Source organism: Calonectris borealis, chromosome 1 (genome assembly GCF_964195595.1).
Source record: "Calonectris borealis chromosome 1, bCalBor7.hap1.2, whole genome shotgun sequence".
Taxonomy (NCBI): Eukaryota; Metazoa; Chordata; class Aves; order Procellariiformes; family Procellariidae; genus Calonectris; species Calonectris borealis.
Window position 1 is genome coordinate 196,879,596 of NC_134312.1, and position 25,064 is coordinate 196,904,659.

At 43.4% G+C, this 25,064-nt stretch overlaps 1 protein-coding gene across 1 annotated transcript in view; it reads right to left on the minus strand.

Annotated features, from left to right (window-relative positions):
- The window catches only part of MTUS2 (microtubule associated scaffold protein 2), a 287,663-nt gene that overhangs the window by 42,140 nt on the left and 220,459 nt on the right, over window positions 1-25,064 (minus strand). The window contains exons 7-8 of the mRNA XM_075139830.1: window positions 22,676-22,774; window positions 17,316-17,524 (exon numbers count right to left, since the gene is read on the minus strand). Coding sequence (XP_074995931.1) covers window positions 17,316-17,524; window positions 22,676-22,774 — 308 coding nt within the window. The remainder of the gene's footprint in view (window positions 1-17,315; window positions 17,525-22,675; window positions 22,775-25,064) is intronic.

Consider the following 25,064-nt stretch of genomic DNA (forward strand, 5'->3'; position numbering starts at 1 on the left):
GCATTACAAATTTTCTCTGATGCTGTTCTGTTTTTAGTAACACGGTTCTCCACATTGGTCTTCAGACATACACATGTAATACATTATTTTCCAGGTCGGGTCTGTTATTTTTATTCTTACCTAACTTAAAAAAAAAAATAGAAAATGTAATATAGTGATTTGGGGATTTCTGAAGATAGGAGCAGTCAGTCACGAGTTTCAGCTAGATGATTCAGCTAGAGATGAAGGTCATGCCAGATGTCCCCGGAATGGCAATTTCCCTTGGATTTACAGTAAGGTTTCACATCTTGTGTATTACTCAGTACCATGAAGTTTTAGTGATCCTCAGGCAACTTATATGGAAGCAAACATTTTTAATATAGTTTTTCAATTATACAATTACACTATTGTATATCTGGAAGAATAGAACGTTTACTCTAGAATTTAACAAATTAGCACGGAGTGCATGCTCTCTGTTTCTCAAGTGAGAGAGCCCAGCTAGCTGACTCCATTTTAAATTCAGTCCTCATATGAAAAGTATGTGAGATCTAAACAGAATTCCTTCAGACTTTTGTTTTTTTCTGCTAGTGTAGCCTTACATTTATTTTTATGTCAGTAGCTTGTAAGGCCATGGATTAAAATGCACCAGAAAACAATACTTTATTACTACGTTTTCTAGTTCTTGATGTCTGGAATGGTACAAAGTAAGCATTTGCAGCGAATTCCAAATTAACTAGCTCTTGCTGACAAGAAATTCGTGTTTTCTCGTATGAAACACCAAGATCACAAGGAACTAAAACAAATGCATGTTTGCATTGAACTCCTCACCTGCCCTCTGCCCAGGAATACATCCCCCCCACGGCTATTTCTAAATTCCAAACCTCTGAGTATCTGGAAGCAGATGGCCATTTTCTTAAATCAACTTTGTAGAGAAATGTTCCCTTCTTCTCCCAAGAAACAGGGAATCTCCTCTCTTCCATTTCTGAGTTATTCTGGCCCAAAGCCAATGACAACTTCAAGCTGCTGTATTTTGAGGCAAAGCAGAGCAAGGAATAAGTGCTGACACCCTGCGACAGCAATGTCAGTGGCAAAAAATTCCAGCAGCTTCACACGGACCAAGGTTTCTCCTATTGGGAAGATTCCGAGTGCTCTGCTGAGAGGAATAGCACATACTCATATTAATGAGAATCCAATCTATCAGTTGCGGGCTTGGGATGTTTTTATACAAAGAAAACCTAAGTCAGATGATTTTTAGAACTCATTTTAAAAATGCATCATTTATACTAATCTCTCTGTCTCCAGCATCTGTGTAGTTAGAGCTGGCTTTAAGAAGAAACCATAATAAACAGTTCTCAAATCATTATATTAAAAATCCCACCACCTCCTGAAATTATCTCTTTAATGTGTGAGAAGTGGTTATAGGAAGCAGCATTTGAATCAGATCTCAGGGGGGAGAGCAAGGCCAGGGAATTGCAGGAGATTGCAGCTGAAACTTTTTAGAGTTCATTTCTGGAACCAGAGAGCTCAGACCTGAAGGGGAGGTAAGCAAGAAACAGGCTGTGTTTTGGGTATCTGATTCAAAAGCATAGCTACATGCTTTTGGATGGCTGTGAGGATGCAGAAAGAATTCAAGTGGATATACTTTCCACTTGAAAGGACAGCAAAAATAAATGTCAAAGTCATTGGAACACAATAATAACCACGTGGAGATGTCTTCGAGTTATGGTCCATCTAATCCAGATCCTGCATCTAGCAGTGATTATTGCCAGAAACTTCAGAAGAAGGTGCAAGAAGCCCTGCTTTACAGAGTGTGATGAAAAGCTGTTCTGCATGGAGATCTCATCTTAATATCTATCTGAAAAAGGCTTCTGACCTTAAAATAGGTGCCTCCCCTCTAACACCTATTGCATCACCAAATGTTATACATCCAGATATTCTTGTTGCCAACAGATCTTTGCAGAATTTAAGGACAAAGGGATGATTCAATCACATAACATGATCTTCATATCACAGGACATTATATTTTATGCAGTTACTGTTCTGTAACTGTATTTGATGAAAGCATCCCCCCTACAAAGGCATCCGGTGGTGAACTGCAGACATGAAGATGTGGAGCTGCTTCCTCTTCTCACAGTGGTTTGTTCTAATAACTGGTTATCTCTACTGCTAAAACTCTGTGCTTGCTTCCTGCGTTGAAGGTGCAAAGCTCCTGCTTCCAGCCAGTGGTTTCTGCTGAAGGAAGGAGCCTTCTGGTACACAGCACTACCTTCTTATGGTGATTCTTCTGCTCTGGAGTCAAGCCACCTTATTCTTTTTTACAAAGAAAAGCAATTGTGCTCTGCAGTCTCTCACAGCAAAGGATTTTTCCAGCCCTCATAGTTGCTTATTGCTCTTCTCTGTTTCCTCCCCACTTTTTCATTGTTTCCTGAAGAAGTGTGGGCACCAATGCTAAATGTCATATTCTAGTATCAGTCTCCCTCGTGCTGATGCAGGTGTTACTCTACTTGCTATGTCTCTGCTTATTCACCCAAAAAACCTTGACAGTTTTTCATAACTGTTCATGTTAACAGTAGGAGCTCACATGGATTTGCTCTGACACCAGAAACACTAATTACTCCTGGAGTTACTGCTTTCCAGCTGACACCCAGACCGCAGTTCTGTAAGCATGACCTGTATTCTGCATTTGCATTTATTCATTGACGTCTAGTTGCGTTACAACACATTTCGTTTGAATGGGCCCAACTCACTTCATGATCCAAATCACTCCATACTACTGCCAGGTCCAAATACCCTCTCTGAGCCAGACTCTCCATACGGTTAGAATCAGCCAGTTATGGGACGGTGGGGGTGAAGGGATGAAATCTTGGGCTTTGCTTTGCACAGAGGCAAGTCAGAATTGTTCTGAAAGAGAGCTCCAGGCAGAGCTGGCTTTGCTGCATCCATCACTCATCAAAAATGAATCAGTGGGAATGTGAGCATGTTTATATGCTCAAAAGTGTAGGCAGCTCGCAGTCCACAAATCAAATATGTGGCTACCTAGCTGCTAAAATCTGTAACCACAATCCACATGGAATGCAATGGAGATATGAAATTGCACCTGCAAAATTGAAGATCAAATCAGAACTTCACTAATAAAGAAAGCGCTCCTTTTCTGTCAGCATGTCTACAAACAGATTTTTGCAGATGTGGCACACAGTCTTGAAACGCTTAAAGGTGGGAAATGTACTCATAATCTACCTGTATTTTCAAGCCTTGTTTTGCACTGGAGCAACCTCACATCTGCCAGGAATTTTCATCAACAGGGTAAGTTCCACTATATTGCTGCAAAATCCCTCTTGTGCATCAGCTCAGAATGCATCTGCTGATGGATCTACACAAGAAGACTTACAATATTTACACTCTCACCCCCTGGGACTGCAGCAGTAATTTTGGAGAGACAGAGTTATATCAGCAGAACTTTCAAGCCTAGGAATATGCAGCGGTGAGGGAACACAGTAAATAATCTTCTGAGGTCTTTCTGCAAATGACATTTAAAAATGCTTTTGAGGCAAGGGACAAGACAGAACATTTTTTTTTAATGCGCTTAAAACTCAGTAACTTCCAGTACTTCATTTTAACTAAAGATAGGTGAAATGCAACAGAAGATATTCCAAGACTATGGGAAAGAGGTTCAAACTTTATAGTCATACGCATGGCACCTACACAAATATGTGGCATATATTCAACTGTTCCATGTTTATTTCTAAATTAATCCTTGTAATATATTTAGCCATTGCTTTGAGTATGTTATGCTCCTTTGTAATGTGTTTGCTTTTAAAAATACCAGTTAACAAAAAGTGAAAGCAAAAAAATCAGGCCAAAGATCTGGAAACTTGTGCCAAGTCTAGAGGTGTTCTCTGTTTCTTTACAGTCAGAGCAGAAAGAAACCCCAAAACGTTTTTCTTTTGCAATATGGATCCCAGCGGAAATGCAGAGAGCCATGGACAACATCCAGTCCCTCATAAACATTTTCCTCCTACTTTCCACGACAGAATAACTCTGCAGGCACCTACACATATCAAGTATCTCTTTCCCTAGCCTGCAAGTTATCTGTGGGTTGTCATTGCCGCAGCATGCTCAGAGTGCTTCTCCAGAGGGCCGGGGGGCTTTGCCTCCTGCCTGAAGTCTTGCCTTGGTGCTTATCTCCTGCCTGGAGTTAAATGTGGGGCAGCTTAAAGCAGGCAGCTCACACAAGTTTTTTCAAGAAGCTCCAAAAGCCATGTCCAGAAATACAGCCAACTTCAGCTGCTGAAGGGATTACTACTTACTTGGTAAGTAGTAATTGGTCTTGTGGTCAGACCAATCCTCCGAGCTAAGGCTCGGCCTGAGCGAGGTGACTATGCCAGGAAGAATGTCCCATGTGCCAGGTGATGCAGTACTCCAGATGAAGGGAAAAAATAGCCTTCTCTGCTCTTGGGGAAACTGAGTCCCTGCACGGAACAGAAGAGTCATGGGACCAAGAGGGGCCTCCAGCAGCGTGCAGCCAAGTGCCTGGGGCACCAAACCTCAGATGTGTAAAGGCATCTCAAGCACAGCCCCATATAAAGGCCAAGTTCAGGCACCTCACTCGTAAGTGGTGGTGAACCCCAGCGCTCCCCAGCCAACACACCGGAGGTGCCAGGGCTCCTTGTATGATCTGTGGAGGAGGATGCTTCCCCGCTTTCCCTGCGGGGAAGCATCCCTCTGGGTCTGTCCATTGACTGTAGACCAAAGGTGGGTACTCTGCGAGAGGCCAGACCCCCTTCACCTGACACCTACACTGCGCCCATGGCTGCTGGAATGAGCCCTGCACTGAGCCCCTTGCTCTGACTGGCACAGAAGGCCCATCGCAGAGCAGAGGAGAGCCCTCCAGTTTGCTTTCTAATATCTATTCATCTCTAGCTCAAAGGTAAGAAACACTTCATTAAGGACTAAGTTTTGCTCACATCACATTAAAGATTTCTGGGACTACTCAATATTTGTCTGTAAAGGTATCTTAGCTTTCCTTTATAATACTTCATGATTGTCTCCTGTTAGCTTAATGGACAAGAAGTTGATGTTTATATTTGTGATAAATGTATACAATTTCAGTTTTACTTCAGCCTCCTTATTTTAGCAGTAGCATTCAATATATACAATTACACAACATGCTCCTTTTTTTGTCTCTCCAAACAGAATTCTCTACACTATATACACCAAGGTCCCTTTTCTCAGTGTACTAAGCAATAAAAAATAAGGAAGAAATGTAGCTTATTTTTTCCCCACAGATGAAATCAGAGTGAGATAATAAGAATAGTTGTGCAGCCTGTTTGCCTCGGAGGCAGCCATCAGCCCAGCAGTGCTGCCGAGGACACGTACTGCTGCTCATTTCTGCAGCAGCCCAGAGATACGTGCTGCACCGCAGGGAACACCGCCAAGGGCAGGTGGGACGAACTTGTGTGGGATGTCAAATATTCATCACACCCGTGTGGTGCAAATGAACATGAACAGTGGGAATATCCCTGTCTGCAGAAGGGAAACTGTACTCACTGGGCTCTCTTCTAGAGTTCATAGAGAGCTGCCTCCACACCTCCCGGTGTATGTGGCTTTGCTTTGACTTCTTGCCTGCCCTCACTTAGGTGATGCACTGGCACGACACCGCACCATCTGGTCCTTCTCCGGTGGTGCCTGTCACTGGGACCCCATTGGTGATCCCAGGCCCTGAAATTCTCCAGCCCTATCCTCCGTACGCTTGCTGAAAACATGCCTTCCCAGAGGATATTTGAGACAGCAGAACAGACTGTAGACGTGTGCTTGCCTGCAGGTGCATGTATCCGTGTGCACGTACACAAACACGTGACTATCTTTCCATATAAATCCCCGAATAAACTAGACATATGGTAATCTCCAAGACTCAGTCACTTTGACTCCCCAGTTTTAATTGGGCTATTGCCTATTTAGATGCTAAGCACTCCAGGACTGGAACATCATCTTTATACCATCTGCAAAATGTCTAGCACTCTGTCGGGATAACTCTGGAATAATAAAAATGTTAATGTCCTAAATTTTAATGAGATTGTTATATAGAGGTCAAATATTAACTAAAAGGAATACATTAAGTCAGCCAAGTGCTTTTTAATGCACCCAATTCAATCCAGACAACATCTTTTTGTTCCTTGTTCTGTGTAATTCAATTAAATGCAACAAGCTAATGTTACTTAAACAGATTTTATTGCACTGGCAAATAAGTAGATAAGTAAGACTAGCCTTTATGATTTGTGATGGCTAAAACCAAATCAAGGCAATTATACATCGAGTCTGTTATTTCTGCAATTAAAAAGCTGGCACGTAGCTGGTTTGATGGACATTTAGCATTGCCAGACCTTTGTTATGGATAATAAATCACTCTTACTAGGCTGCAGAAGCAGTAAGATCCCTTAAACAAACTTCATTTCTATTGCACTGATCATTATTGCCATTATTATTATGATGCCTATATATGTCATTATTGGACATGTCTATATTAATGGAGCCATGCCACTTTGCCCTGGGGGTAATGTAAAAGCACCAAACAAAAGTATTACTGCCAGAGGTCTAAAAATACAAGCAGGGACAAGGTAGGGGAGGCCATGGGTGTGTATCTGAGGGCAGGAGAGCCGCTGGCATGCTACAATGGGCATCTCCATGTGAAACTGCAGCAACAGACTGAGCTATCAGGTGATGCCTGAGGCTGGCCACATGGGCGGGAGGGACATGGATCTGCCAGAGGGACTGGTTACTGGAAAGTAACCGCCAGCATGTAAATATGTGTCAAGTAACTTGGTGGTCACTGCTTCTTCTGGGTGGATATCTTGGGATTTGCCCCCCCTCTAGGCTGACTGTGACCTCCCTTAGACTTTTGTTCAAAAATTTGGTCTTGAAATTAATTCTGAAGATTATCTGTGAATCGGGGCATGGCCTCCCACTTTGCAGCAACTTTATAGACTGACATTTGGTCTTATCATACACTGAAATGAAAGTGAAATCTTCTGAATATGTGTATAAAACAAGAGCTGTGCTGAAAGGTTTGTCTCTGAAGGGAGGCTCAGCTCTGTGACTCCCAAAGAGAGGAAGGGATCCCTCCTACCCGGACAGGCCAGCGCTCAGCCACCCCTCTGCTAACGAGAGTTATGGATTCTTTATTTGCTCCCTCTCAGTGAAAACTTTGTCCAGCCTCGCAAAATTCCCTGAAAGGTATCTATAAAATTTCATTTGTTAAATATTTCTGTTCTCTCATGGAAGCAGAAAAATTCTTCAGTTTCTGGTGTGAGTAATACTTTCATAGATGAACGTTGCACCTATTGATCTACAATGAATTGCAAAGTCTTTATTCCGTTACATTCTTACTAGAAATCTTGGTAGAGTATCTGTGGAGAGCAACCAATGAACCAATCAAATAAAATTAAAAAAAAATAATGACGATTGGTCTGAGGAAATTGCCTTTGCAGCATGTGTCCAGCAGTAGCTCCTGTACTGCACTTCCTAATATGTCTGTGGGCCCTGTATGAGTCCTGTAGCTACCTTGCTGGTGTTGGAGCTGCCTGATATCAATCCTGATATATTGTGAGGAAGGTGCAGACTTCTCATCTCTTCAACTGTCCAGGAAAGGTAATTTAGAAACGTCTAACAGTACAGCTCCTGTTCAGGCAATTTTGAAAAAGAAAACTGTTAATTCAGAGACAAGAAAGTTATTAATTCAGAGAAAAGCATTCCTACTTCCCAGTCAGTTCACAATCATTTCCATTTAGCTGGTAAATAGAGTCTGATGTTATAAATGGATTTAAAGCACTTAATAGTTCCACAGTTACTCTGCCACAGGTCTAACCACTGCACATGCACAGCAGCCACACAGGGTCTATGAAAGCGCCATTCCAGACTGCCTGTACCAAGAACATCCATTCACATTTTTAGAGCAAATGCTGCTAATACATTTCTGGCACAAAATACTGATCCAAGAGTCAAAGTTTCTGGATGCTAGAATCGTTATTCACTATTGTTTTTTTTTCTGATGAAACAAAGTTTAATGGAAAACTCTGGCACCCCGTGTCTAAAATATATCCTTTGGAACATTTTGGTATTGACAGATTGAAGCTATGGCTCTAACAAACTCTGTCCAGTTCCCTACTGGATTGCCTTTGATGGACAATGTGATGCTTTCAGGGTTTTTTGCTGAAACATAACCACAGTAAGCACAAGTACCCTTAGACAACTGATGGGGCCAGAACTGTGTGGCTGTGGTGCTAAGACCAAGCAGGACAGAGATCCTGACATTGTCCTCAGGCCTGGAGAATCATAGAATCATAGAATCATAGAATCATACAGGTTGGAAAAGACCTCTAAGATCATCGTGTCCAACCGTCAACCCAACACCACCATGCCCACTAAACCATGTCCCTAAGCGCCTCATCTACACGTCTTTTAAATACCTCCAGGGATGGTGACTCCACCACTTCCCTGGGCAGCCTGTTCCAAGGCCTGACCACTCTTTCAGTAAAGAAATTTTTCCTAATGTTCAATCTAAACCTCCCTTGGCGCAACTTGAGGCCATTTCCTCTTGTCCTAAAACAGATAATAGAGCTCCCAAGCTCTCTGTTGTGGAAATGAAGGCCAAACCTAACAAGAGATTGAAAAATGAACAGTTACTGTGACTCAGCAACTCACCTGAGAATGGCAGGACCATTGTTTCTTGCAAAGAACGGAATCTTTAACTAAAAATAGATCCTCCGGTTTAAAGTGGAAAAGAAATTATGAATCTTAGAAAATGAAATTTTGGTTAACTGTGAAAGAGGAATTAAAAATGCATGGGATTTAGAAAAGAGACACATTTCCACTGACTCCTTTGCTGAACTTAAAGAACGCATGAAAACATTGCGATTTGAGTTTTGCTCTGTCCCCTGCATGAGCGAAGGCCGCAAAACCACTGGAGCCTATTACTCATCACTGCTTTTCACACAGCTCCTAATGCGTTGCCAGATCCCTCAAGCCAACCACCTGCTTGGAGGCTGCCATCATCACAAGAGCCACTCCTGACCCTTATTCTGCTTTTTTCCTCTGAATGCAGTACAAAATCAGGGCTGTCAAAGTCATTTGCTTACACGGAGATCAATAATATAAACAAAAGGACAAAATAAATTCACCTTTACTTGATGCTTGGCACACAGCCTAAATATATTTCTCTTTGAGGACAACATGTAAATAAAGAGATCTTTAATTTTTAATCGACATTTAAAACCTCTTCAAGAGGAGCATTAGAATGCCTGGGGCTATTTTTTTTAATCTTGAAATTTGAAATATTTATGTGTTACAAAATTCTTCTCCAACCATGGTATACAAACATACTCTAATTGGGGGGTTGTTTCAAAGCAAGGCCATTTAACTACTCCAGCGCTTTCCAGGGGAGCATGTTCTTCCACCCCCAAAACCAAAATTTGCACTATTTGTCACAGCAGTGGCTGTGAGAAAGCCACTGAGGACAGGGGGAGAAGCCAAGAGGTTCCCTGCACTTTCTTCCTTCTGCCTTGCAGGGACTGAAGCAGAGCACGCCGCGCTGTCTGGGAGTAGTGTAGGGTATCTGCAGAAGTCTAACATTTGCTGCCAGTTTGCCTACAAAGCTGGTGAGAGACCCTTCTGGTCTGTCCCCAGCTGAGGCTGCCCCAGGACATGTGTATTCACTACTTAAAAGCTCTACATAGTGATGGGATAGCAGCATTTTGTGTCTTACCTAAAGGGACCCTTTTGAGTACGAGGTGCCTGAGGATAGTGCTGTGCATCGGGTGGTATCGTGACCTGTAGAGTAAAACACTGAAGGTGCAGCCAGGTGCAGAAATCAAAAGTAGTGACATGCCTCTAGAGCTGCCTAGCATTAGTTACTGCTCCAAAAAGAGAGACAGAGAGGTCAGGCAGGACCACTGGGCATCTTTCCTCCCTGTCCTAGCACCACCTTTGCCAGTGGCTCTGTGAAACAGCCCCATTTCAGCCACAGCTTGGTACACGTTGCCTGTGCTGCCCACAGGTTCTCACTCACTTGCCTCCCTGTCTCCCCCTGCCTCCAGAGTCAGTGGGTTATTTCCATCAGGATTAGTCCGGCATTACCATGAACCCATCTCCACAGTGCTGGCAGCGGTGTGCCACGGTCAGCCATGCCAGGCAAAGCCAGGCAGCACCTGCTCCACCTGCACAAATGGGTCCAGACAGGGCTTGTCCCCTGACACCGCGAAGGAAACAGAAGCTATGGGGAGAGAATAAAAATCTCTACCAACATCTCACAAGCAGAGTCCCCCGAGCACTCCTTTTTATTCCTTTTCCACTGTGCAGTCCCCAGTGGCCAATTGCTGGGTGAAGATAACTAGCCCTTGATTAACACCAGTTTTATATATATGTGTGTATATATATATGTATGTATTTTTTTCACTTGCTCTACTTTTAGCTCCTACTCAATTGAAAACATGCACAATTAGCATGTTTGAGGCATCTCCTCTTGACACAAAAGGAAGAAGCAGCCTTTTTAGTAAGCGATTAGTTCTTCACCTACCATTTTCCCAGCTATGCTCCCACCTGAATTTGCTCCAACATCAGCCTTTCACGTTTCCCCTTAAAACTCTTCTGCAAAGTCTTTGTGCCTGCTCTGCAGCCTCAGGATTTCAGGCAGGGAGAGGAGTTTGCTGCTGCTCCCTTCCTGCCCCTCCAAATGCCATTGCTACTGCTGCTCCCTGCCTGCTTCCCTGGGGTGAGTTACTCACTCCCACTCCTCGCTCTGCAGGACCATCGTATTAGAGACAGGGTTGGCCCAGCAAGTTTCTGCCTCCTCTTTTTATCGCTTTCCTGGTTCTTCTCTCCTCCTCAGCCATATGGCACAAGCCCCACAGGAGCAGGGAGACCCAGCCAGACCTGGGAGAAGGGGGTGCCCCTCAGAGGCAGAGGTTATCTAATTGCCCCATTTGGAGCTTGTGCAAGTGAGGCTACATCACAGAGGAAATCCTGCCGTGGGACCTGCACTATCCAGGAGCACGGAACTGAAATGTATGGAGCAGGAGACTGCACCGCCTGGCCCCACTCCCATCTCACACAGTGCCACTCTGGAAGACCTCAGTAGCGCACTTCTCTGTTTTCTCGCAATACCCAATATCCCCCATCATCATCTCCACCCCAGCCAGCTCACACTCCCAAGCCCCTTTGATGTGTGTGTGACTGCATCCAAAAACCAGCAGCAGCACAGTGAAGTGGTGCAGTACCCAGGTGGATGGATGTCCACTCCGTGGGGTGGATCCATCGTACAGCCACAGCTCGGGGTACAGCACAGCACTCCCGCTTTGCTCAGTGAATAGGCATGTCAGCATTCATTTCTGAATTTGCTTATCTTCTTCATTTATTATGTAGCTCAAGGCCTTATTTATTACCCATGCTATCCTCTGCACTGACTGCAAAGTGCTGATTTTCCTCAGGCTGTTCTTTTGTCGTCTCACCCTGATATCGGAGTGCATCAAAATACTAGTTTTTTCCCTCCGCGGCACCCTCATGTGATGGCAGTTGCCTGGTGTCCCCATCTAACAGCTGGGCACTGAGGCACAGGGAGATTAAAAACATCCCTTAGATCCTGTGCTAGGTGAAAGGTGGGTTTTGCTGGCAGATCCGAGGGGCACAGTGCAGCGACTGCCCGGCTCTGCAGTCACAGCAGCAGAGCACTGAGCACCGAGAGGTGCTACGTGAGCAGAAAATGAGGGACACACTGGCACAGAGGTGGAGAGCTTGGATGAAATGATCTTCATATAGGCCCTGTGTAGCATCAGGGGACTCTGCTTGTGAGATGTCAGTAGAGATTTTTGTTCTCTCCCCGTAGCTTCTGTTTCTTTTGCAGTGTCAGAGGACAAGCCCTGTCTGGACCCATTTGTGCCGGTGGAGCAGGCGCTGCCTGCTTTAAGGTTTCTATTCCTACAGCACCTTACCTTTTTGCTGCCTGTCTTTTAGCACCCACAGCAAATAAGCAGGGGGTCTACAGAAGGCAATTTCCTTCAGTTCACAAACCCTGATCCGTTCCTGGGGCAGATTGACCGTGTGTGAGTGTCCTGCGGGTCCCAGAGCAGCTGCATTATAGAGCCTACATCGTAACGCTTGCAAGAAGCACCTCTTGATTCTTACTGCTCTGTTTTACTGTAACTAGTAGCCCTCAATACCAAATCTTGTGCATTTCTACTTTAAAAGCAGTTTAGAAAGCCCTAAATGATGACAAAGCTTCTTTATAATTTTTTCCTCCCAAGTAAACAAAATGTTTTGTTCGTCTTGCAATAAAATGTTTTTGATTCATATCCCTAAACTGTGAGAGTTTGATGAGCACAAAATGGATTTTTTCCAGGATACAGAATGAAAAGATTCAGTTGTTCTGACTGCTCTGGTCTCCAGCAGGAGCAAAGAAAAGACTGAACTTGCTCAATACAGGAAATCTAGCCAAGCTGTAATAATGATGAGGGAGGAGTGGTACTTTTCTAAGGACTATTCTTGGGCCAAATTCTAACATATTTTGCAAATGTTGGGAAAGTAGTACCCCTGAACGCCAGAAGGTCAGTCTTTCTGATGAGTGCTGGCTTCTTACCACTGTGCCACCACCAGGCACAAACAATACATATATTTCTCCTAAACTCATTCACAGAGACAGTTGTGAAAATACACCATTTTCAGCTCAGCCTGAGATAGGCACTTGAAATGTTAGCCCAAATTACTGTTTTGGAGGCAATGGTGGGAAGTGCCAAGCACCTCATAACTAGTGCAACCAATTTTGCCTCTAACACAAAAGATCATTAGCATTTGGACAAGGTAGCTACATGACACTGGGTGGCGTATTGTCCATTGACAGGACAGAAACCTTACTTTGAAAAATACACACAAGCACACACATATCTCAGTTATCTGAATGGGGGAAAAGGTTTTCTTTGTCCATCCTAGATTTTGCAGGACGCTACTACGTGTGTTTACTTGTCTGGAAGATGTGTATTGTATATCCATCCAAAAGTACCCACACTCAGGTGTGGAGACAAGCACACACACTGGTTACTGGTGACACATCTTTCCCAATGTTGGTAGACACAAAGTGCTGGGATACCATCAAGTACTGCAGTGCTGTCCCAAATGTTGTTCAGGGCATCTGTGTTGTTACCCCATTCCCACCTGCTCTGATTGTGCCCGCATGCTGGAACCTGTCCTGCACAGTTTTCCCCCCGTGATGAAGACTGCAGCACGAGGCTGTGCTGCAAGTCTGGAAATGCCTCCATGCTCGTGCAGAGTACAGGACAGACTACCCCAGCATAACGCTTTCCCTTACCTGCTCCCACCCTTGGAATGGATCCTTCCCCCTCACATGCACTGTAGATCTGGAGTCCTAATTTGAAATTTCAGAGACAGAAGTTGCTAACCAGATTCCGCTTTTCAGCTGTTTGGGCATGCTGTTCTGGCAGAAAGGCATTCGCCCAGTTTCCAGTGTCTTAGCATGGTTTGGCCAAGACAGTCCTCAGCAAAAACACGTCTGCTCTAGGTGTACTAGAGATACGAAAGTGGATTTTTTTTTCTCCCTGTTGGTGTCCAGAACGATTTACCCTCCAGAATTTGTCACTTTGCCCTGCTCTCCTATAGATGGCACTGTTACCACTTCCAAGAGGGACTGCTGCTGGCCACTTCGCTGAACAGGGCTGAAATTGGGCCAGGACTGCCATTATTACTGGGCTAACAAGCCAGACCAGCTCAGGAGTGACCCAAGTCAGGAGGAGCCGTTCGTGATATTTGCTCTAAAAAGTCTTCATGGTATCATCTTCTCGGTATCACTCCAACTCCCACCAGTCAGTTGTTCACTTTGGAGTACCCCGCACAGCACAAAGATTTTATTGACATGATGAACATCCAACATTTAGGACAAACTCAATTTGCTCCTCTTCAGAATAAGTTTGGCGCAGTCCCCAAAGTCAAGAGAAGTCATGCATGCACATCTGAGGGCCTTAACTAATTAATCTGCTAATTAAATAATAATTAGAAGCCATGCTGTCCACAGGCACTGCAATCATTACTTTTCATAACTAGCTAAATGCTTATGTCAGAACCACAGCTTTGGTTTTTTTTGTCCGCTGCCTCAGTCATCACCTGCTTCTACTGCCTTGACTTTTTCCCAAGATAGCAAATTGGTTTAGCTGTCATTTAATGGGTCTGTATTAAGTACTGCTACATGTTGTGCACTCCTTGATGCCTATTAAATGAACCTTGCCTACTAAGAGCTTTTTCAACTAAGAGAGAGAGATGATTCCAGGATACCATTCAGCAGTGGTCTGAAACAGACAGAAAACAAATCCAACAAAACCCAAAGAAAATGGTCATGCAACCTTAGGGTTGCTACAGCAAGTGCTTAAAATTGGAAAGCACTCAAAGAAACTGCCAGTGTGGGCCAACACTCTTTACTACATATTGACACTCTCTTTCTTCAGCTAAACATGTCTGTTGGACCACTTTCATTGGTGTTTTCCCCAACTTTGGAGAGAGAACAGAAACACTGTGAGCAAGACAAGAGAGCCATGAGCACGGGGAGACTCCTACCTGTGTGCAAAACACTGGTCCTTGGGTTGCTTTTAAGACTCAGTCCAGTCCTCGCTGCCTGGGAGCACATTTTCCAACAGAATTCAGCTCCAATTCAGAGAAAAATCTATGTTTTGGACATTATTTTGGTGTGGTGTAAGGAGAGAGAGAGACGTACTAAAATTAGGCTATGGGTAACTATCAGCACCAGATTGGGCCCTCTGCTAAGCAGAGTAGAACTGCCAGTTGGACAAATCACCACCAAACTTCTCTGGAATAGAATAAGGCCCCACCTTGTTCCTGAAGGAGTATTATTCCCTTGCCAAACTGCAGTTCTACTCAGACCTCAACCATTTTGCCTGCAGGCTTCTCAGAAACAAACACACACTGTTATTATTTTTATAATGGGAAAAGTTTCTTTTTCCATGCTGCCCTAACTCAAAGCCAGCCAACGCAATTTTGCTCAAGCTTTCAAACAATAATGCCATCTCAGAAAATGTCTACAGATTGTATTTTCGAATGACACTCAAAAACTTGGAAGTCTGTGTCTATGTTGCAAGACAACACACGGCCCAATTACGCAATTGCTTGAGTAGTCCCAGATCATCCCACTACATGTAGGACCTCAACTTAAGCATTGAATTTAAAAGTGCAGCAGCCTTAGGCCTCCCTGGAGGCCTCAGCTGAGATAGGCAAGTACCTCAAGCAGAAATTCATATCTTTGGAGCTGTAAAGAGTCTCCTGGAAGTGCTCACCTGCCTCCATTCACTAAAAATGAAGCCTAAAGCAACCATACTCCTAATGTAGGTACCACATCTGAGTGCCTAATGGATAACTGTTGGGCTCACGCTGACTGTGCAGCGCGTCTCCCAGGGAAGCCAGGGGTGTCTTTGCCTGGGAGGGTCCATGTTACACGGCTCCCAGCAGCGAGCAGCAAGACAGAAGTGTCTTGCACTGCACTGAACAGTGATGTGCAGATATCTATACTCCAGGGCGACCAGGCAAGCCCAGAAGGGACTGACACTCAGGCTGAACACAGGTAAGCGAGTCCAGCAGTAGATCTGAAAAAAAATCTACATCTAATCCTCCCCAAGCCTGAAGGCGCTTAAATTCCACAGGTATATTATTTTTTACCTCCAAGCCCTCCAGGCACTCAGAGAAGTATTATTGCAAACCCCAGCTGGCCTGACAGTGCAGAGCAGCTGGGAACACGAGGCACAGCTATGCTCGGCCAGGACTTGGAGAGAGGACTCTATTAAATAAAGTCCCGAGGTGTTCAATTTAGGAGGCATTCTCAGGACAGATCTAACATGCACCAACAGGATGAGAGTCATCTCAAAGCTCAGCTGCAGCAGCTGTTCTCATTTAAAACATATCCAGAGGAGACGAAGGAGATATGCCCAAGCTTCCAGAATTCCTTCAGCAAATTGTGAATGAGGCATGAGATGAAAAATCTCTCCCCAGTGGACAACGCATAGACAAAGCTGAGCAAACACTGCTCTGCCCTTTTTTGTTTCCCTCTGCTTTAATCAAGGACACTCCACAGTCAGCTCCAAAAAAAAAAAGCAAAAAAAAGCTTTACAAATGCCCATCAAGCCCAGAAATGTCAAAACTAAAGAAAAATAGAGGGGGAAAATCCCCTGGGAAGGTATTTAAAATTTTTAGTACTTTTTAAAAATTCCCTGTTTTTTCAGTTCAGTGAAGCTCCCCCTGGCAAGATCAGCTCCTACTTAGAGAAAAGTGTGAACTACGGTATTTGTTCAAAGGTAACCTTTCCCACTAATATAAAAAAATAACTGAATAAAGTATTTCAGAATTTGTAAAGACTGTTTGAACCTGTGGTTTGGTTTTTGGTTTTCTTTCTCCTATTTAATAGTGAAAGTTTACTCTTGTCTCTTCCAAAAGTAGACAAACCAAGGACATTATCCAAACCTTGGGTCCTACTGCTGGTGATCGTCTGCCTATTTCACGAAGTACTTGGGACACCAGCTTAACCTGGGATGGTACAAAATACATGGGCATCAGGCGAACCAGGCCTGGACTCAGAGCCCAGCTAGATTTCCCAGATCACTAAACAGCTTTTGAAACAAGCAATACCTACAAGTCCCTCATGGTTACTGTGGTCGTCTTTTAAACTTTATTCATTTTGTCTCAGGTTTAGTGAATAAATAAGCGTCTCTAATTACTGACAAAATTTCCTTTATGTTCTCTATACCTGCTGAATGTAATCTCCTAAATGCTGAGATAATGTTATTCTAACGTCTTCAGGAATTGGCAGCTCTGTAACAGGGACCACTCTGCCTGACTTGTGGGGAACAGGAACAGTAGATAAGTTCTGTGAGAAAGCAAATCTTTTCCTTCATCCAACACCTTTGGTTGACTAAATGCATGGATGGTTTTTGCATTTGTTCACAAGTATCAATATCTCAGTTACACTTTCCATGCCAGCTGTAGCAGTCAGGGACTGGGACTTCTAAGTTTCTGCATCTGCTTCACTCCGAAAACCATCCTGAAACCCCTCCGTGCTTAGGCAAATGCTTCAGTCACAATTCTTCCTCTTACAAGTTCCTGAACTTTGATTTTCAAATACATGGCATCAAATAATAATTCCCTCCTCATAGTAACTGTTGCAAAGAAATTACATGCTTTGCTCTCAAGAAGAAAGTTTCGACGACTGTGGAATAAATTTGGGCAAGTGACTGGTGTAAAGACAAATTATCTTTCCCATGGTAAAAAGTACCCATTGCACTTACCCGCCTGAAGAAGTGCTGTGTTGTTATAGCAAAGACATCAAAGCCACAGCTGGCCCTTTTAAGCTCATCTCGAATATTGCTTAATTGCTGGGACTGCTCATCACACTTTTCCTTCAATCTGTGAACGAACTGCTTTTCACTGTCTCGACTCTCTCCTGGTTTGGGGGAGAATCCATTCTTTGGGGTGGTTGGCCTTTGCTTGGGATGTCCTACAAAGGAGAGAAGAAAAGACCATCAGGGTGACTTACTTGGTGTGTATGGACATGACTTTTATGTGTTTCTAAGGCCTTTGGGACTCAGCCCTATAAAAGAAAACAAGGTCTGTAGCATTCACACAGATCTGCAATGACTTTCAAAAAAAGCAAGAGCACAGCGAAAGATGTTTCCCTAGGGGCCAAAGCTCAAAGCTTTGTAACAGTCATCTCACCTCAGTCTCTGAGCCTGAAGGTCTGCTACAAGTTGAGGAGAGCTCTCCTAAGGGTGTCTTACTGAGAACTGAGGTCGTTAGAGGAAGGATTCATCTCACCCATGTTAGTCATCTACAGGAATAGAAGTCTGCATCTTGACATGTGATGCTGAACTCTCCAGAATGGCAGTGAGAGAAATGGGCATTTCCAGGTTGAGATTCACCTTATCCTATTGTGGATGTGGAAAACAGCTGGATAACATTTACACTCTACACACGATTTCTTTGGCCACCTGAACCCCAAGCTTGGTGACTTGACAGAGGTGCCAGATTTACTTTGTCTTTTGCAGATTTCCTTTTGGGGACAATGTGGGGCTGGAGCTGTCCTTCCCTGAATGCAAACACAGCATGGGTTGCTTGCTATTGGGATATCACTATTTCTTTTCATCAACAATACTGCACTCTACCTTGCCAGTTCCCCTTGCTCTCCCCTTTGTAGCACTTCTAAAGTTGCAGCACAAAACAGATGTGTACAGAAATGCCACCAGGTACCACGTAATGCTGACTGGTCACACCACTGGCTCTGCATGGCTGCTCTCTCTGCACCATCAGTCACACCAGAATGACTACATGGTCTGCCTGCAGAAACGGGTCCAGACAGACTCTGGTTCCTCTGATGTGCTCTAAGTGGGCTTGAAGCAAGAGGGTCCTGTATAAAGATGTGAAACCACTAGTGTAGCTTGTCTTTAGGATATCAGCTCAAATACAGTATCATATTCACATGAATGGCACAAGAACTAAAGCTTACTCAGGATAAGTCACTTCAGGGAAGTGAGGTTTTCAACCTAAATTAAGTTCATATCCTGCTTGAGTGAACTATCCTTTTCTCTGGATATACTCAATTACAAGGATGAAGCAAGAAGGGGTAATGTTCTGGTAGTGTCAGGTTGCTCAAGCCACTGCTTGGACAATCTGTTTTGTCTTTATCTTAGCTTTCTGAGAACTCTCCTCTGAAAACATTTATGGTCAGCTGGGCAACACCTTTGCACAGCTTACTGATTCTTTTTGCTACCCTCAGTCTCTCCTCAGCTGATGCTTTTTAGCTCATTCCTGAATACTGGCCAGGAATGTCTGGTTCTCTTCCTCAGCTCCTCCCACTAGTCTCAAACTTTTAGCCGAGGAGCTAGAGTCAGTAAGAAAGAGGGAGAAAATAGAGTTAGACACCTTGTTCCCATGTATTACTAGAGATGGCAGACATTGGTCTGGATACAGATGAAAAATGAACATTTCTGTGTTAGCAGAAAGGGTTGGGTATGCAAGAATCTGAAAAAAGGGTATCTTGTAGTTTTATAGTCTTGTAGTATACAGTCCCTGAAAAATAATACAGAAACAATGTCTCCAACCAGTCCTCAGCAATGAATGGAATGGGGGACAGTATTCTGCCATGGACACTACCTACCCCCTTCCTAAAAATCAGAAGAATCCTTCCACAGAGATGCATCTGATGGTATGAGTTTGTGAAGTAGAGCATTGTTCCAGAGGTGATTTTGGCATATGTGCTTTAGATATTTTAGATCTTTAAGACTGTGGCCTGGGTGTGCAAATGGATCCTTAGGGCAATTATACTACATCAGGCAAAGAAGCAGTATGGCTTTGTCAGAGCAATACCCCAGGAATGTATTCCTACTTTTTCAGATCCCCAGCTTGTGTGGAGCCACTGGGAGCATATCTTCCAACTTGCTCAATTACATTCTGGCTCCAGGCTAAGCTTACAGGGAGCTAGCTCCAGCAGAGATGCTCCCTCATGTCTCCAAGTATCTCATGCTGCAACTGCAAAGAGCCACAAGTGCAAAACAGCTTTTGAAACTCTTTGTGCCCATGACTTGCATTTGCAAAGAGGAATACCAGGTTTCGCAACATGTCAAGACTAACTTCATGATGTTGGAAGACCTAAATAATACAATAGGGGATGTTAGAGAGGACATTAAGAGAGTTCAACCAGCATAGCTATTGCCCTCTATCCATTTTCATGTCAGTTAAAGCCTGTACACACTTTGTGCAGGACTGGTATTTTCTTACAGATTCTTTCATTCATTTAAAGGGCCTCTTAACTGGGCAGTAGGTATTATCACGAAATAAGAAATTCATAAAAGCAACAGCCACAAATATCTGTCTTTCTCGTGTAAAAATCATGGGTTGTTTAGGCAGTATGGTGATGTTACAACAGAAGGCATAGGGAGATGTGTAGGGGGAAGCCCTTGAAATCAGTCCAGTTTTAATTAAAACAGAAACCCATCAGGTTGTTTTGTCTTATATATTTCTAGCTTTCCTGTTGACTGGAACATTTGAAGTGCACATCTCTATGTTGTCCTTGTCAATATTATAAGCTGTCCTTGTAAATTAGACTGTGCTATTCTCCTCAGGGATAAATCTGAATTTCTCGGTTCATTTGGGTCTGAAAAGCAGCTTACTAAGCTTATTCTGCCATTGATGTCTCTCTTCTGCTGCTCTGCACGAAACAGGGTATATATTAATGATGCTGGCCCTGATCCTGAATATCCTTTTTGCTGATGGTGGGACCAGGGGGGCAGACCCACTGCACGCTGAAATCACTGAACCTCTTTGATCCGCTTCAAAACTCCCAGGTCTTTTTTATCTACCTGAGTGTTTGAACTAAGGAGACATAACAAGTATATACTCATAATTAACACAGTCCATGAGGATTTCAATGGGAAATGCAATTTATTTGCCTTTTAACTGTCCAATTTCCAACATTTTGGTAAGGAAAGTGAGGAAATTACTGTGTGAGGATTGATAACAAGCAATCTGTAGAGTTACAGGTGTCAGAAACAGATGGCACCGTCCTGCGATGAGGTGGAAGCATCTATGTACACCTGCTCCTATACAAAGATTTCAGGAACGGTATTGCATCAATAGATAAAATTGAGATCCCTACAAGACTCTGCATCTCAAAACTCCCTTGCTAGTCTTCAGGAGGACTGATCCAAATTCTAAAGATCAGATTCAAGGCTAAAAAAAATATTTGCATGACAGTCAAAAATCAGCGCTGATTAAAAGGAACAGCATCTAAGGAGGCCAATAATAGAGGGAAAACAACATAGAAATGGCACTCAGAAATTTTAGACCCTGTTACGTGGCCACATGTAGCTGTGGTGGAGTTACCTGGGGGACACATGCTCTCCTATCACAGAGTGTAAATGCCGAGTTTGTGATCCTGATGGAGGAAAGGCTATGCTACTGCCCCTTAGCCCCAGCTACACTCCCTCCTTGTCCTGTTTAATGGCTGCTTTGATTATTTTGTGAAATTGTTAAATAGGTGAAAAGATTGTCTGCCTTTATTGCTTTGTTATTGCTATTGTTATTTCAAAGAATGCTAAAGGCTACTCTAAAAAAATAAATGAAGATGAGGTTTATTTTCCTATTTGATCCTTACGTTATTGTGATAAACAATTTTAGGTTGCCATAATTTCAGACAACCAAGCTTAAGAAATCCTAAATCAGTCTGATGGAGAGCGGGCAGTTACTCAACCTCTCATGAGAATGAAGAAATCTTTGAGGCCTCATGAATTGGATATGCCAAAAATTTAAGCCTTGAAAATCATTTAAGTCACCCGTGGAAACGCTGGCCTCCTTAAGACAATACAAATACACAGTACAAATATGCCTATCTTTCATTTTGCTTTCTAATTCCAGTGGAAGCAAATCAGCTGTGCTGTAACATGCTGCTACAGCCACAGTCAGTGCTGGTGCTTAATCTGGACTCCTACCGTTATAAACGCTGGTGAGCTGCTGGTCTGGCACTCTCTGCAACAAATTTTTCTTTGGATCTTTCTTGGTGATCTCACCAGGTGCAAAATAGCTGGAAAATTATATGATTCAGAGGACAGTGTTAAGTTCATCTTTTTACCCTAGTATCTTAGTAAGGAGAAGAATTCTGAGTCCTGTTGGTGCCTGGAAAGATTATATTTAACCTTCCATTTTCTAGATTTTGTTGGTTGGGAAGGAGAAGAATAGAGATTGAGTTTAGTAAACATGAAGAGACTCTTGATGCAAGTTATAGGAACCAAAGAGCTGTTTTATATTATTTATTACTTTATCATCAAATGAAGAAATATGGGGTTCTACCCCCCATAATTATAACTCAAGTATCATATAGCTGTAGAGATGACATTTAAATTATTTAAGTAGAGTCTAAAAAATGAGGTAACAGAACAGAAGATAAACTGCAAGCACAATGAAATCAGTGGGACCATGCCCACTCATTTCAGAAGCATTTAGATCAGCCAAAGCCAGCCTTATAAAAGCCTTTTGGTACCTTATACATTTGTTAATGTACACTCAGTAGACATAAATAGAAATAAGTTCTCCTCATTTGAGTAATAAAAAAAAGGTTTTCTTTAGAAATGCTAAAACCATGTGTTTGTGCCCAATATTGAGGGGTAAATTGACAATGCCCCAATAGCACTCTGAAGGTTATTTCTATAGATAATCCCTTTTCCAATTATGCATAGAAATAGCCCAGGAGATTTAGTGCCTCTGCACAACAGTAAGAGTAGATTCCGAGTAATATACTATCACTCTAGGTAATTGTCTGAGGTGTCTTTTATTTCACTATATCTATCTGTTCTCTTTTTATATAAGAAAATAATAAAGATTAAAAAAAATGCTCCTGTGCCCTTAAAAATGTAATAGCAGCAACTCTTTGTTTTGAAGGAGAGATGATTGCACAATGGTAACAAAGAAAACATAAGTCTATTCAGCTCATGCATTGGTATGATAAAGTCTGCTGTACTCACAGCCAGCTTAATGAACCTTGGACACAATCAATCTTCACTTAACAATAGTAGGTCTCAGATTTTAGTGTGTTAACAAAAGATGCAAAGTCGACAAGTTTAAATCTTCCCTGAAACAGTGCTTTTGAGTTTATAAATACCTGGTGAATGGAGCTTGGTGGCTGTTACTGCTGATCTCTTAGGGGATGAGACAGCTGGTCTGTTAGCATCCTGATCTTTTTGTACTTCTTTCTTCAGACCTATTTTAGGAAAAAAAAAAAAGGTAGAAGGAAACCTGTTTTATAATTCTGTTTGCAGTTGTGCAGAATTATGCAACTATGTTACATACCAGAATGGCAAAATATAAGTATTTCACCGATACATATCCTGGGCTTCATACAGAATGATGCTACACAGTACTTCTGTGTTAGATGCCAACCTGCCACTTCTGCAAGCATAACTGTGTGCGTGCGGCTGAGCTGACATGCACAGCACTAAAGAAGGTCAGAAGGCGGCCTTACACACTCTCTTGGTTTTCCAGCCATCTGCACAGTGACAAATGCCATTAAAGCACAAACAGCCACACAGGTAGCCCATCCTATCTGTTCTGAGCTCTGTGTTCTGTCTCTTTACCTTGCTGTGCATCCTCAGCCAAGGATCCTCTGGGCTGGAGGAGAAGCTAAGTAGGACTGCACAAAGCTGACTTAAGTTACCTGCAGGGTCCTGCTCTATCAACTCTTTCTCCAGGTTAGGAAACTGCCTTTTCTGGTCACCAGCTTTCCCAAGAGGGTCTCATACAGGCAAGAGAAAGGCTTCTGCAGAATCAGAAGCAGGCAGGATGTGTCAGGGCTGTGCTGGATGTGGTGCCCCAGACAGGAGAGTGGGTCTGTGCCTGTGCAGTAAGTCAGGCAGGGCCAGAGAGATGCAGCACATTCAGTGCACAAACCTACAATGCACTGTGCCAATGCAGGACACAACAGGACCGTGCCATTGCCTTGCTGTCCACAAGGCTGAACCAGCACCTGGTTCGTGCTCATCTATGACCCAGGCATGTGCCAGGCTGCCTGCCCTCCCTCCTTTCCTCTCTGTGTTTGTAGCTCTCCAGATCACTCCTGACCTCTGCATTTATCCTTTTTGTCTGCAGCCACTAATTCTTCCCACTGACAGCATGATGCCTCAGAGCTCTTGGGTTATGATCTCCAGAAACTTTGTGTTAGCCTTTCCTCTTCCTTTAATTTTTCAGTGGGAGGCAACTCAGTGTTATTATTCCTCCCACCACTGGAGCTCTCTGGTTGCAGGCTCAGGATGGTCTGTCAGTTGTCCAAGCTCTGCAGTCAACAACTGCCTCTTGTACGAGGGAGATACAACTTCATCTGAAAGCCAGAGCGGCCACCCAAGCTCAGCTCACCCCTCCTGCCCACCCACAACTCCCATCAAAATAGCTGTGGGCACGATGCTGAGTGCAGTAACATGAAATCCCTGCCCTGCTGGTTTGCCCATGGTGTGACAGTCGCAGCCACAGGATTTCATGCAGAAAACACTCACCAAGGAAGTAAGAAGGAAGAGTAAGAAAAAGCAAATCCCTGAGACATTAATGTATTTTCCTGTTTGCTTTCCTTTTTTACCATTAGTGTTTGTTGGGGGTTGTATTTTAGCCTGCGGGACTGTGTCACAGCCCCTGGATACACAGGGAAAAGAGAGATTTAAGGCAAACCACTTGAAATAAAGGAAACCAATGTTTGCCGTATTAACTTTCACTTCTCTCATGAGTACGTTTACGGACGTCTTGTAGGAAAATGTCCCACAAAATCTGAAGTATCTGAAGCAGGAAAACAAAACCATATTTTCTTGGTGGTGCTTAAAGGCAGTGGCAGTCCAAAAGCTAACACTATCTTCCATTGTGCTTAATGCAAATGTGATCTGGCTATTTCAATAGTGGAGAAAAGTGGTAGTTTTATATGGGGATCATAATCTTCAGGGACACTTACTGGATGACTAGTTTTCCGCCCTCTCCAAAGCCACAGCTAGTCACAGTTGCAGTATCAGGCTTATTTTTGATGTATCATTCACCCTTCCACTTCTGTCTGCATCAGGATTTGCAAGCAGCGAGCTGTGGACACAGCATCTGCCACGCACCAGAAGCTGAGCTTCATATTTTCTAGCATCACCTCTCAGCATTCGCTTGCAGAGTGCTTCTGCGAAGAGCACGTGTACACGCACAAGTCCTGTGCCCAACTATTTGCGGGAGGATGGCACAGGAGAAGGTCCAAGATCCTCTTTGACTCCCTCCTGCTGTTCATAGGCAAATCGCACCATCAGTATTCAGGGACTGGTAAAGACTGAACTCTTCATACCCTTACTTTGGTCCATCTCCATTTTTCTCTGCTATTTGTAAACTGGACATGTTGAGGCTACGATTCTCATTTGTGATCAATACTTTTCCCAGTGAAGTGACTGAGGATATAAATTCCCTGTGTCTGCCACCTACTGCATTGTACTATACTACACAGCAGGGCATAAAATAAGTTTATGGTGCCATTTCATTACTAA